The 14,678-nt window shown below is 43.2% G+C and overlaps 1 protein-coding gene across 1 annotated transcript in view; it reads right to left on the bottom strand.

The window, feature by feature from the left end:
* LOC139912951 (receptor tyrosine-protein kinase erbB-4) overlaps positions 1–14,678 on the bottom strand; it is a 139,879-nt gene that overhangs the window by 98,496 nt on the left and 26,705 nt on the right. Inside the window, exon 3 of the mRNA XM_078291242.1 lies at positions 6,820–7,006. Within this exon, the coding sequence (XP_078147368.1) occupies positions 6,820–7,006 (187 nt within the window). The remainder of the gene's footprint in view (positions 1–6,819; positions 7,007–14,678) is intronic.

Genomic DNA, 14,678 nt, shown 5'->3' on the forward strand with positions numbered 1-14,678 from the left:
GAACGTTCATTGTGTATAAGCCTCCCCCTCTTTAGTGCCAATTATGATGGGAGGCCAAAATGTATTCCACAAAAGTTAAAAAACGAAGGTGAAAAATGACTAGTTGAGTTGAAAAAAAAACACAACATCTGTCAACTGTCTTCAGGCGAGTTGCTGTAAGAGTCTTATTTCTGTGGGTGCCTTTTTTTTTTAGAGTGTAAAGCAGGAGATTAAATATCTTTGATGTACTGGATCCTAGGGTCTTTATCGTTTTATCTACTCCCCATTGCAGGGATTTAGCACACAAATATCAAATTCACCCCTCCTGACTCCCAGGAAGACGCTTCAGTACCTGGAGAATTAGCGAACTCGCGTGAAGGATTTTTACACTTATCTACAGCACTATTGACACTTTAAATTGATAAAATGCGATATGTACTTTAGGCAATTGATGAGGCTTCATACTTCATAAAACTCAGTTAAGACTCCCATGACGTTATTCTAGACACCAATGTGATATAGTCACAGCTCCTTTGATTCTCCTGTAATCATCATTTTGCAAATCTCCTTTGATATGAAGACAAATCTCCATTCGTTTTGCTGATTTAGCAGAGCGGTATGAGTGGGTAAATGAGAAACTGCTTAGAATGCTCATGAACCAGTAAATCAATAGTCATGCTCTAAAAATAAAGATGCACATGGGGTTAATTATGATGAAGTCTATTAATCAATTCATCTCAGCAGCAACTGCTGTTGGTAATTTTATCTAAATACATGCATAAGACTCACAAAAAATGCTCCAATTAGTAAAACAGCGATAGCAAAATATTAGCCTTAAATTAGGGGATATTTGGGTTGTTGCCAGGTTTTGAAACTCATCTCTGGCAGCGCTACACTACTGTAACTGTACGGTCCCAGTGAGCCTTAAGGCAGGGGAAACAGGTGAGGCAGGCAGCAGGGGGGGGGGGGGGGGGGGGGGGGAATGGGACGGGTGCTTTGCTTTCTGCACACGGGCACCGGGGCATTGCTGCCAGATGGGGAGTTGGAATCGGAGCTCTCTTTGGGGCACGCCGAGCCATTTGGCTCCCATCCAAATGGGCAATTTCACAGAGCAGGACAGCGGGTAGAAAAAACAACAACAACAAAAAAAAAAAGCGCACAAACAAAGCAAAAGTAAAGAGTGGGAAGAGGGGGAAACGGGATCTGAAAATGGTTTTAGAGAGGCAGCCTCATCAGAATGAGAGTCTTATGGCGGTTATTATCACCAGTGCCGCACAGCATGTGCTAATTAGCACTGCGGTGTGTAGTGGGGCATGATATGTGTGTGCGTCTGAGTGTACATGTGCCTCTACATGCATGTGTTGTGTGTGTGTGTGTGTGTGTGTGTGGGTGTGCACTGTGGGTCATTCAGGCTTACAAAGAACTGTAGGAGCACAGGGTGAATATTAAGTCAAACACAAGAATATCAGAGGAGTTTCTTTAACGCAGATTATTATATAGCTCCGCTGCTATGAAGAGGGCAGAGCTGCATGCATACACACTCTCCAGCCAAATTGAATTCCACGCTTTCTGTGGATTCCCACTGCGTACTGAATCCACAGAGGAATAAAGCCTGCAGTGAAGCTGTTGTTTAATGTATTGTGTGCAGTGAAAAACTCTGAATATATATTACTCAGCCACAGATATCCCCACTAGATAAGGCCAAAATGGTGGTAGACTGCAAAATGAATTACAAATAACTGCCTTGCCATCCACTCTTATCAATGCATTATACATGGATCTAAGTGAATGTGCATGGTAGTTTTCTTATCAGCGAGAACAATTTCCCTGCGCCGGCCTGATCGGAAGCTAATTCAAAAGAGAGAATTATATTCCATTTTGGTCCCAGGCAGACAAGTGGAGGGAATCAGGAAGAACAGCACTGATCCGTATGCATGGCTGGAAACGGCTTAATTGCAGCGTTGGGGTGCAGTGGGATCAGATGGTATAGACCAAAGGCTTGTGATGTGAGGCACCCGTTCTCAGTGTGTGTCGGTGCAGGAGATGTGTGGAACGTCAGCGGAGGATGGGGGGGCCGGCGGAGAGCTTACATCACAGCGGAGGACCTGAGGTAAATTGTGTCTCTGGGGGACAAAAGTCTCAAAAAATGTTGTGAAATAAACACAAACTCGTAGACGTACTAGATTATGTGTTGTGGACGTCAAAAAAAAAAAGTTATGCTTCTCCACCACGAAAGGATTATGTGACAATACCACAAATTGGACACGGCATTTTCAAATGTTCGTGAAAAGGTCAGGTAAGGTTAGACAACTAAAACCATTTGGTTAAGGCTAGGGTAAGGTTTTGGTCTTGGTAAAATAAGAAAAACATTTTTGGAAAACTTCACTCATAGTAGAAAGCTTCTTCGCATGAGCTGGGAATGAACCCCGGGTCGCTGGAGTTGAAGGTAAATGTATCCACCCATCCCTCCTCCCTCCTGACCTCCACACACTCCTTACTGCCCGCTGCACTATTTCAATGTTCCATATTTCTACTGCCTGTTTTTAGTTGTGTCTCCGTCCTCCACATAATCCTTTCATGGCGGGGGAAACCGATTTTTCTCACTTATCACAAGCTGCGAAGTAAGATACCATGCTCATTTCACAAAACTGAATGAGAAAACTGAGACCAGGCTAGAGGGACTTAGAGCTGGACAGATATGTTGTCCAAGTAACACCGGCACATCCATATGTGGTTGATGATCGCAGCCAGTTAATCATAATCAACGTCATTCTGGAAATCTTATGAAGTGCGTTCGTCATGCGGTGTTTTCACCTAATGGAAAACAAAGTACAACAGAGTGCATGTCAACACACCCAGGCAGTTTTTCCCCGAATCAAACAACATCTCTAAAAATACAAGGACCATGAAAGCCCAACCATACAGTTATCATGCCCTGGCGCTTCGCTTATAATGCTTTCATTCGTCCCCTTGAAATTCAAGTTCTTGGTATAGTGTGTTTGTCCTTTTGTGTGTCTGTGTCAGTGCCTTTGTTTGTCTGTGTGCATCCATCACAAACAAGTCCCTTTTTTTTTTTTTTTTTCCATTTCTCCTTTAAAAGTCTTTGATCATAGTGTGTGAAAGATACATTCATTAGCTGCAGTTTTGGGAATGACAGAAACACACAGGGGCAAGATCAGGTCAGGAGAAGTCCACTGCAGGAGAAAAAAACACTGAAAAAAAAAACACTGAGTGACCCACGATGAGTCAGGTAGGGATAAAAGGCCACTTTAGCCCTCCCCTCCTGGCGGGGGCGGCTGAAATGGAAGGCATCCCACTGCTTTACCAGCTTAGGGTGTCAGCATGCCCTTAAAACTCTCAGGAGTCCTTTATCACAGCGCTCTGACTCCATAAAACGCTGCTTATTACATTAAATCTGTCACATGCGCTTTAATGCGGATCACCGTTTGATGGTCCAGCCAGAGATCCCCCACCATCAATGGCAAAAACACTACTGCAAAGTCAACGGTACACATTTTAAGAGGCTGGGATGAATTCTCCACTGTCCAAACTTCCACACACTGAACCGTTTTCCATCAGGCTTGTTGTAGTGAGTTCACCGTCCTTGCCATCCTGTTCTGAATTGTAAGATCCCTTTCCTAACCGTATTGTACATTTTTCTTTATTTCTACTATTTTCCACATTTTAGAATAATAACAAAGACATCAAAACCATGAAATAACACAAATGGAATTATGCAGTGACCAAAAAAGTGTCAAAACAATCTTACATTTTAGATTCTTTAAAGCAGCCGCCCTTTGCCTTGATGGAAAGACAAAGGCTTTGGAAAGAAATTCATACATAGGCATCAACTTCACTATTTATATTTGCCTAAGAAACAAATTTCAAGCATTTAAGCATAAGCCTTTAGATCAAAATGGATTTAAGATGATGAAAAACATAGTACATTGTCGCTTTTTACTAGATGCTTAGTGAACAAATGCACTTGTTCTCCATCCTCAGAAGTTAAAAGGGATACAGAAGGTCCGGAAATTCATTGCGAGACGCTAGACTTTTGTTTAACACCATACTCATTTGGTTCTATTGTGTAACATTTGACAAAGAATTGCCTGCAGTAGTAATGCAGGATAGATGCAGGATAAATTGCAACACCCGGAGGAGAGCGGTGTAAAGCAGGCGGATCGATGCCAGAGTGGAGGCCTCAGGCAAAACACAACAAAGGAAGATGCAGCAGAGGCTCAGCGGGTTCGGGCCAGCACCACGTGTCCACTGGGTGTGACCTCTGCCTTGTGTCGTTCTCACTCTCCTCTGTGCTACCAAAAATAGAAACACCATAAAACGATCTTTAAAGGTGTTGCATGTAGCATTTTTTAAACTAATATATCATCAAATCACTGGAAACAAATGAGACGACGATTAGTAGCCTCTATCTCACACCAGTGTTAGTGCTATAGTGTTCCTCAAAATTAAGACTACATTTCCCATAAACCCCACTGCTTCATGTTGTTTCTTGTCTCCCCTCCCCCTCCCTGGCGTCACTCTGCATGCATTCGTTTTTTTCTTTCGCTTTACTGAGGAGGATAAACGTGTTGGAAGTAATTTTTCCTTAGCTTTCACTCTTTCCATCATCTGCCATTGCTAGAAACTCCAAGGTTCAGCTCCGTTTGTGCTGGAAAAACAGCGCCCTCTTCCTGTTTTGTGCCATAAAGCAATTGGCACACAATATGAAACAGTGTAGAGACTGGTAGAGGTTATCACTCTTCTTGTTCACGGTGGTTGTAGCACCTTTAACAAAAGAGGATGTAGCAAGGCGGAGGGATGTTGAAGGATCTCCATTTGCACTACACTAAGAAAAGAGAGAAGTGAAAGAACACACAATCTACGATGTCCTTCTATTCCTGCACGGCCTCTGCCTCTGCCTCCATTCACTCAACATGCTGCTGTTTACTACCATACTATATTAAGTGTTCATACATTCAATATATTCCCTCAAGTGTTGGCACTGGCTCATACAGCCTTGGACCTCCTCTCCTCATCCTGCATGGGAGCACATCATTGTAAACACAGTGAACGTCCTCCCTGAGCTTTCAAGACTAAGTTCGATTTATCTATCTAGCTCATGTTTCATCCCTGCTTCCAGTTTGGGGTTTTGGGTCCAGCTCATGACCTTCATCCCTCATCACAGCTTCTCTCTCGACCATCGTCCCTGTCACTCTCCATGGTATGGTATCAAATAAAGAAGAAATGCTGTAAAATACCAATGTTTTGTGTTTCTTTCCACAAGCGACGGTAATGCTGCTGCTGGCCATTGTGCTTTGTTCAGATAATGAGTAAATTACTTACTTACTTACTTACTTACTGCTCTACTTTTTCTTTTACATTTTAGGCACTTAACTGATGCTTTTATCCAGAGCGACTTAAAGTGCAACAGTAGAATCAGTTTAAATTCCTAGATCAGTGGTTCTCAACCTGGGGGTCGGGACCCTCCAGGGGGTCGCAAGATCATTCTGGGGGGTCGTGAGATGATTTATGAGATTTATGAGATCTACTATACAGGTTTATTATCATGTCTATTTTTTTGTGATATGTCTCTTATTTTTGCTTTTTTGTGAAATACTGCATAATTTTTTGTGAAATACTCCATAGATTTATGCACCTATGCCTCATCTGATAATTGATCAAATGAAACAACCTGAAAAGGAAAAATCATAGTTGAACTGCACACCTGTAACGGGGGTTGTGAGTGGGCATTGCTTCGTTTTAAGGGTTCACAAAACCAAAAAGGTTGAGAACCACTGTCCTAGGTCACCAAAATTACAAGTAACCAGTAGTAAGGAGTCCAAAAGTCGCCCTTACATCATTCCTGTGACCATAGGATGATCATGCAGGACAGTTGGAGTAGAAACAGTAAAATAAGAGGAAAGAAAAAGGAAAGAAATAGAAATGAGTAGAATTGAGATATGATTCAGTAAGGAGAAGGTGATGTGAGGTACTTGTTGAAAAGATGAGTCATCAGCCTATGACAGAAGATGGTGCGTGCCTCTATTATTCTAACTGGAGTTGGAAGGTCATAGCATCATTGGGTAACACTAAAATGGCAAAGATGAGCTGATGCTGAGGTCATGACCCAAATGTCTGATACCAAGATACATATGAACACAAGATACCCTTTGCAAGCGCAATCCACTTTAATTTATGGACATCTGCATATGCCCTCTAATATTGGAAAAAGAACAGTTGTTACATAAACATAACACAGGCACTTCCAAAAACTTACTCCATGAAACAAGCCTATTTTGGAGTGTGTAAACAAAAATGTAATTAACAGAAAAATAGGACTTTTCACAGCCATTTGATCCCTCTCTATAGCAACACACAGGATTAATTTGCCAGGATAGCAGACACGTTGCTTCAAAAGTTGAGTTCCAATTTCGTGACTTAATTAAAAGGGGCCTATTAAATCTGTATCTGTGGGTGTAAAAACAAGTCAAACACAAACGTTTATTGTGCAGGAAATGGCAAAATATTCTACAGGGTGGTGACAGATATATTCCCAATATACAGAAGCATACCTTAATTCATCCATTGAGGGAGTTTAAATTGCTAAGAACCGCTATTTTCACCGCTGATTTATCATAATTACTAAAAAAAAAATATATAATTTGGTGGTGTTTTGATGCATCAAAAAGTCTTTTATTCTCATTTTTTGCTTCATTTACTTCGTGAGGATGGAAGTGAAAGGGAATAACAGACGTGACAAAGTGTAAGCGGCTTTACGCTGACAGATTGATTGCGCAGTTCATCATCAGACACGCCATCACTGCCATCGCTCTGACTGACCTGTGAGGTTGCGCAGGCCCAGCTGCCTCAGGCCGTAGTACCCGTCCCGGCGGTAGTTGAGGAAGATGGCCAGGGAGTAGCGGCCCTCGTACAGTTTGGTGCCCCGGACGATCCGCAGGTTCTCCAGCGGCAGGTAGTCGAACTGGTTGAGAGCCACCAGCACGTAGCCCGTCACCTCTCTGATAGACTGCAGGGGGAGAGGAGACAAGGGAGGGAAATGGGTTCAAAGTCCACATGAAAGGAAATACATCAAGTCAAGGAAGTAAAGATGGCATTTCACGGGGTCTTAAAGTTAACTTAATGCAGTGTGGGGCTGGGATGTGAAGGCCACAGGTTTTGTGCGTGGAGGAGGAATGACTCAGTTGAAACTTTGTGAGGTTTATGAAATGGAGACGCCATTTTCTCCTGTTCATACCCTGAAAAAGTTAGGCAACGGTTTTGTTTAGGCAACTTTGGTAAAGGTTTGGGTAAAACAACTTTGGTTAAGGTTAGGGTTAAGGTTAGAGTTTGATTTAGGCAACTAAAACTTCGGTTAAGTTTAGCCAACTAAAACAATTAGGTTAAGTTTTAAGATAAGATTTTGGTCATTGTTTAATAAGAAGAACTTTTGCTGTTATTTCAACTTCACTCACAGTAGAAAACTTCCTTGTATGAGTTGGGAATTGAAGCTAGATCGCTGGAGTTGAAGGCAAGTTTACACACCATCCACCACCCTGACCTCCATGCCCTTACTTTCTTCTTGTTTCTAGTCGTGTCTCCCTCACAGAATACATTTGCGGCGGGGAAACAGATTTCTCTCATTGTTCTTGCATGGAACACGTTACTTGCATTTTTAAGACAATCACGCTCATTTCACAAAATTTCACGAGGCCAGGCTGGGACTCACGCTCTCCAGTAACATACTATCCAAAGTGACAAAAATATCAGCACACTCCTGGACTGATTACAATTCTCTTCTGATTAGAGTCTCTGGGCTGTTCTTTGAGGCACAATGAGGCATTATACAGCATAATATGATACTTACAAATCCAAATTATGTGTATTAATAGCAGCATTTGAGTGATACTTTTAGTATTTGTACTAAACTACAAGTCGAAAATAGTAGTTGTATTTGATTTGATTCCAGATCCAGTACATGAGTAGTAGCATTTCAAAATGTTTGTTTTCACCTACTTGGAGCACCAAATAGGTGGGGTTTACCAAATCAGCTGCCAAACATAGAAAATAATCTGAATGTTTTCTCATTATATTGTCCTATATCGCAAATCTCACCCATCAGGTACTAAGGCTCAGAATTATCACTAAGTAATATTTGACCCAGGTCTGACTGAAAGCATGAGATTCCCCTAAAAGGAGAAAAAAGAATTTGGAGTCAGTTCAAGTTTAAAGGCCTTGGCTTAATGCCTGACTCAGAGAGACATAATATGCATAGAGAGCTGCTCTCCAAAACACTGCTGAGTGCCTTGCTGAAGAGCATGGCAGACCTCAACCATCTATCTCAGTGAGCATCAACTGACCTTCTCAAAACTCACTAAAAATCAGGCTGATTACCTCTGCGGTACGCACTTGATGAGGCAAATTAATTCAACTGCAAAGTCGGCCTGAAGGATGAGGCCGATGCGAGCGCGTCAAATTTGTGCAGATTTTTTATTTTAATTCTCTTCCCCAGAAAAGAGTTTGTCCTCGTCCCAGGGTCGTCTCTCAAACAAATAAAGAAAAAACTGAAAAACAAAATCATTCCTATACCCCTGTTAACTTAGGTTAGAAGGTCAACCATTCACAGCACTATGTTATCACATCAACAGATAATAGCTCTTCAGACAGCCAAGAAAAAAACTCCTGCCAGCTGACAGTCCTATCAATCACTCTGACAGCCAATCACAACCTCACATACAGCATCATTACCGGATACTCAAACCTAGCTTTAACCAGTGGTGTCTGTGTGTGTGTGTGTGTGTGCATGTGCATGTGTGTGTGTGTGCAAGCACAGCTCAGTCCCTTGTCGCTATGACTCCAACTCTGTGGCCATGCAATATTCATCAGAGTTGCTGAAACAGCAGCCCAAGCTTACCTCTACACACACACACACACACAAACAAACACACACACACACACACACACACACACACAAACAGCTGTCAAATGCCACACTAACACACATCTCACCGGCCACCACTGACAAGTCTAATTAGAACACTGCATTTAAAGGGAAAAAAATAAAAATCTAATGGATCTACTTACAAGGTTCAACATTGACTCATACAGTAGAGGCAAGCAGCACTTGACAGAAACATAATTCATTCCTGTGGCTTTTTCATTTTTTGATTTGGTTCAGACTTAGGTCTTATATGCATGAACTCAAAGTAGCACTGAGCAACGCTGATATTCCTTCATGTACTGCACAAAATTCTGCATGATCATTAAACACTGAACCATCATTCAAGGGCATTTTAAATATCTTGCAACGGGGTATGAAGGGAAAAGGTTCTGAAGCAATGGGCAGTTAAACAGACTTCTTAATGACCAGAGACAGGCCAGTAATGATGTGGATGATTGGTTAGGAGGGAGGGAGGAAATGAGTAATGTGAGGTTTGATTGGCTGGTGACCCCTTGGGGGATGCTAGTGGAGACTGACAGTTAGGACACAGTATGTGGAGTGCCTGTATTTCGGGATAATAGCAGGTAGCCGAGAGTAGCTTCCATATTGAGTACTCAGCAAACACAGCACACCTGCCAAGTTGGCCTATTGTAACACTACCACAATAGGCAGGGAACAGACAGTGGAGGTGCTTATTAGCAAGATTACAATGTGTCAATCACTGGAAGAGAGAAAGAACAACATAATAAAAGAGCAGTAGAATCCATTTCAATGGAGCTTTTGATTAGCATATTATTGCAAAAGGATTTCCATTGTAAGGTACTCCACTGCCTGTCAAAAACCCCTTAGCGAACTCATTTTCTGTCAAATATGTTTTCTGAAAATCCTTTATGTTTTGTTAGAGAGTTACCAAATTGTGCAACTCTGTGCAACTTGTGACTCAGCCTCTAAAAACAAAGTAAAGAGAGAAAAAAAAAGAGCTTTCTTCTCCCGGGGCTCGATGATCTGGCCCCGTGGTTGGGAGTCGTGCTGTTTCATCGGCGCGACCCCGCCGTGACCCCGTGTTTACTGCTGCGGGCCGGGGGGCCCGGCGAGCTGGCCTCGCTACCACTGACTCCGCCGTAACCCCCAGGTGCCTGCCGGGGGCGCTGTGACCGGGCAGCGAGGAGGCGGCTCCGCTCCCCGACCCAGCTGTAGGCATGCACTAGGCTGGCATTAAGCTGGCAGACTCCACAGTGCCTCCACTGTGCCCCCTTCTCTCTGCCAGCCTCCGGGACCGCTGGCAAAACCAAAGAAAAACTGTTTCCCTGTTGCTTAGCAACCAGAGGAAAGCCTTCCAGCGGGAGTGAGGGAGAGCAAAGAGAGCGAGAAAGCAGGGAGAAGAAAAAAAAGCAGACTTAGAAAGGATTTTTTGTTGTAATTTACCTAATTAAATTAAAGGATTACTCTGCCCTTTTTCAGTAAATTTGTTTCGCTTTGACACTATTTAATTTCCTTCCGTTAGCCCTAAAATGTTTTTCTTTTTTTTTTTTTTTGAAAGCTTTCTAGATCAATATTTCTCTGCATTCCTCTGTGCTGGAGCAGGGAGGAAGCAGGGAGAGGGGGAGGAGGGAGGTCCGGAGGGAAGTAAACACAAGCACCTGCATTTCCCCTCCTGCCGCATCAACTGCGCTCTGTTTCAAAAACACAAACACAGGAGCTGAAGGATGCTACTCGGAGAAGCTTACCATGCCCACCATCGCCTGGTGGGCGATGTGCTCAGATTTAACAAGGTGGACGGTGGGCAGGGAAACTGTTGTTATTTCCCCCATACTGTCTCAAAAATCCAGACTTAACAAGGCGAGGAGGAGGGCTAATTTGTGGCAACAACGTACATGAACCCCCCTCCACCCCCCATCGCTCACACACACACGCTCCCATCTCCATCCCTTCATCCTCCCCTCAAATGACCCCTTGCTCATCGCATTACAGCTGCGAATGTGATTAAAGTGGCTCAGAGAAGAGAAAGACCATCGAGTCTTTACAAGGCCTGGCGCAAGCCCAGGTCATTATTTTAGAGACCATTTTGACTGGGTCTTTTGATACCAGCTTGACTCAGATGGATCAGGGTGGTTTTTTTTTTTCCTGTTGTGAGAATCACAAAGGGTTTGAACGCAGCTTTGCTTACCGCATCCCTGTGTTACACACTAAACGCACATCTCACACACACATTCGACACAACCTTAACACGGTAACCCCCCCCCCCCCCCCGCCTACGCGCGAAATGCCACAAGGCACAGACAGAGCCAACACGGGTCAGCTACCCATGATGCATTGCAAGTTTAACGTTTCCTCTAGCGCTTTTCTCCATCAATCGCAGGCAATTAGCGGCCGAGTGTGGAGCGCTCAGTCAAACAGAATCCCACGCGGTCCCGAAAGGTTTGTTTCCTCTCCGTTTCTCTTTGGGTTTCCCTCTGGGCAAAATGTGAATTTCGTGCGTTTTTCATTTTCATGTGTTTGTGTTTGTTTGTCTTTGTGAGTTCAGGATGCGTCACATTGAGAGGGCGGAAAGGCTTGCGCAAAAAGAGCCAAGAGTGATTTATTTATTTGACACAACGTAATCATGGTAGAAAGCGCCGGTGCCGTCTTGGAAACAGAACGGGGATTGCTGCGCTCCGGCACCTGTGACCCCTCTGGATATGTGTTTGTGTTTTTCAGCGTCTCGCAGCTATTCAGTCCGCCAGGCGCCGCGGCTTGCACTTGAAATGTGTAGTGCTTGCACTGTAGGCTTGGAGGGAGGGGGTATTTGTATTCAAGCCAGCATTCAAATGAACCAACAATTGTTTCGCGAAGTAAACAGTTTTATCAGTTAATGAATCGAGACATGTTTTCTTGGCATGCAGAGACGATTGTTTTTGTGTCATAATTCAGTAACAGTTGGTAAAGAGAAAGCAGAGGCGAGAGAGGAGAATACTAAATGCTGGGTGAAGAGGAGAAAAAGAAGAGCATTAGAGGGCTAGCATTCAGGAGTCTTTCCATTTTCAACTCAAATCTGGCTTTACAGACACTTACGCAAGCTAATCTAACAAAACCCATGATGTTTTTAGGCTAATAACCTGTATGTCTACAATAATTTATTCAACCAACTTTACTTTGCAGATACTCGGGAAACCTTGCCGACACAGCCAATAGATTTGCATACAAATTTCTCCAGAATAATTCGGCGAGCCAGTTTAAGTGTTCCCCAGAATCGCCGTTGGGTTTCACCCCAGATTTTGAGAAACACACTGCATTAGAGAGTTTAAGAGGAGAGAAATATGAAATGAGAACATTATGGGTATACGCTCTCCATCTGGGTACTCGCAGGATGCCTGTTGTACCTCCATTAACACCTGTTAGCTTTACAAACATATTGATTCTTACAATTATACTGTTTGTTCAGAGTTAGTTTACTGTAACAATGTGTGGTCTGGATGGGAATTTTTGAGTGTATATCTCACTAGCCTGTTTTTTCTTTTTTTTTTTTCACTTTTCCATGTGTTGCGCTGGCCAAAATTAAAGGGGAATAAGCAGGTCGGGAAAAATGTGACCCTAGGCCACTTTATATCAGAAAAAGTTGAATTTAAGTTCAATTGAATGACCCCCTACATTGTAAAATACAATTTTAAAGTTCATGCAAAGATCAGAAATCTATAAAATATCTCCCACAAAAAGGCTGTTTTTGTTGAGGCATGTTGCATGAATAGCATAGAGAGAGAGAAAAAATAGAGAATAAAAACATATTCTGTGGATGGAGGGAGGTAGAGAAAGTTAAAGCGAGGGGAGGAGGTGAACAAAGAGAAAAAAAAAATTGAGGACAGTGAATCTATAGAAGAAGAGAGTTGTTCAGGGTTTGGGGGTGCAGCATAGTGAACGATTTGCAGCAAGTGCACAATGGTAGTGGGGAAGGGAAGTGGAGCACGAAGGAGCTATATTTTAAAGCATAATTAATAGTGCACCTGTTCCCGTCATATGGATGAGCGAGAGAGTGTAAATGAGTTAGATGGCTGGAGGAAGAGAGAGACAGAAGGGGGAAGATTTGGGAGGGAGGAAGGGCGGGAGTGCGCAGGAAGAAGGGAGCGAAGGTAGGAGGGAAGGAGGGAGGAAGGGATGGAGATAGGGAGGGGGAGTTATGTGGACGGTGGGGGGAAATAGGCATCATGCAGGGAGAGAAAAAGTATAATGACACCATTACGAAATACAAGAGATGGGACACATATTATGGTGATTATGGCTCATTTCCATACATATAGAGCACTCTGCCAGTGAGTCAAGGAGAGTGCAGCGGTGCATGTCAGCAGCAAGACTGCCGACTCTCCACAGTTTGATCCAACTGGAGCACCGGCGCAATCTGACTCCTCCACACGGCAGCAAAGTCAATGGGCGGGCAGGGACCTGTTTACCAATTCGCTTCAATGAGCTCTGTAAGAGAAGTATGCACTCCTTCACCTCGTGCGACTGTTTGGCAGCTAAGTATGCTGAGAGCACTCGGGTATGACATTCAAGATTTTGAAAATTCCTGTTCAAAAATCAAGGCCTTTGAGCGGAGGGCCATTGACTTTGAAATGAATGAAACTCCAGCACCACAAAATGTCGCCATGAAAATGATTGACTCGTTCACTGTAGTTGTTTGTTTGTTGAGTTTGTGAGGATTTTTTTTTTTTTTTTTATATATATATTGTGAAGACTTGTAAGAAACATCTCAAGTTATGTTGATCGTAATCAATCGTGAATCAACAGGCTGAAGAAGGAGAAGGGGTTGTGTGTGTGTGTGTTTGTGTGTGTGTGTGTGTGTCGGGGGATGGGATGTGGGTTTGCTGCTCACTTCAAATAGAAACCACATCAAACATGGAGGGTGGCGAGTGTTTTGAACCCACACACCACTTTTCATGTCGGTGGCGCAGAGCGACATGAAATCCACTCACTTTATGGTATTTTAGCTTCTCCACCAGCACATCAGGGGGAAAGGAAAGTCAATTTCTTGCTAAACTCAATCAAAAGACATATTATTGTGCAGGGTTTCTGTGAAAGAGGATCTACTTTAAGTGCTCCGCATCGGGACCGACCACGCCGCCTGTAATTGTGACCAAACGCCATGAACCCGGGCTCATCTCACCCATTTTGCATGAGAAAAAGTCTGATCAAAAACCACTTTTTGATTAATTTCTTAAAAAGGAGAGTGGGCAGTCCACTCAAGTATTTTTATTCTTAATTTAGACAGTGGGAAAGGAGAGAGCGGACAGAGTAGGGGAGACATAAGAGAGAAAGCTCTAGTGGGATTCCATCCTAGTGGGGGCTTGTATGGTTCCAATTTAAACAAAGTCATTTATTGATTTATATTATTTTATACCATTTTAATTTAAGCAATGATCAATAGTCTACTAAACTAAATATGTCTCACAATGTGCCTGTTTTTCCCTTTACTTATTGAGAGGCAAGTTTGGATAGAGACAGGAAAACACACAGACATGTTTTAGTTTCAACACGGTTAGCTAGTGTCAGTGAGGCATGCCTGTCACAGCAATGACTTTGGGATGACACAGTGATGTGTGTGTGTGTGTGTTGGTGTGTGCCTCTAGTGGCAGCTGCGCGACTGGCTTTGGGCGATGACATTTATTGTCTCAGACAGCCCGACAATCTCATATAAGCCTGTTTCATGAGCGGCGTCCATGAGGCGTCTGTGTTGTCAAGACACATTTACAGTAAAGGCCCTGGGTCTAAAATTAAAATTACCAAAGGGGAA

Source organism: Centroberyx gerrardi, chromosome 21 (assembly GCF_048128805.1).
Source record: "Centroberyx gerrardi isolate f3 chromosome 21, fCenGer3.hap1.cur.20231027, whole genome shotgun sequence".
Classification (NCBI taxonomy): domain Eukaryota; kingdom Metazoa; phylum Chordata; class Actinopteri; order Beryciformes; family Berycidae; genus Centroberyx; species Centroberyx gerrardi.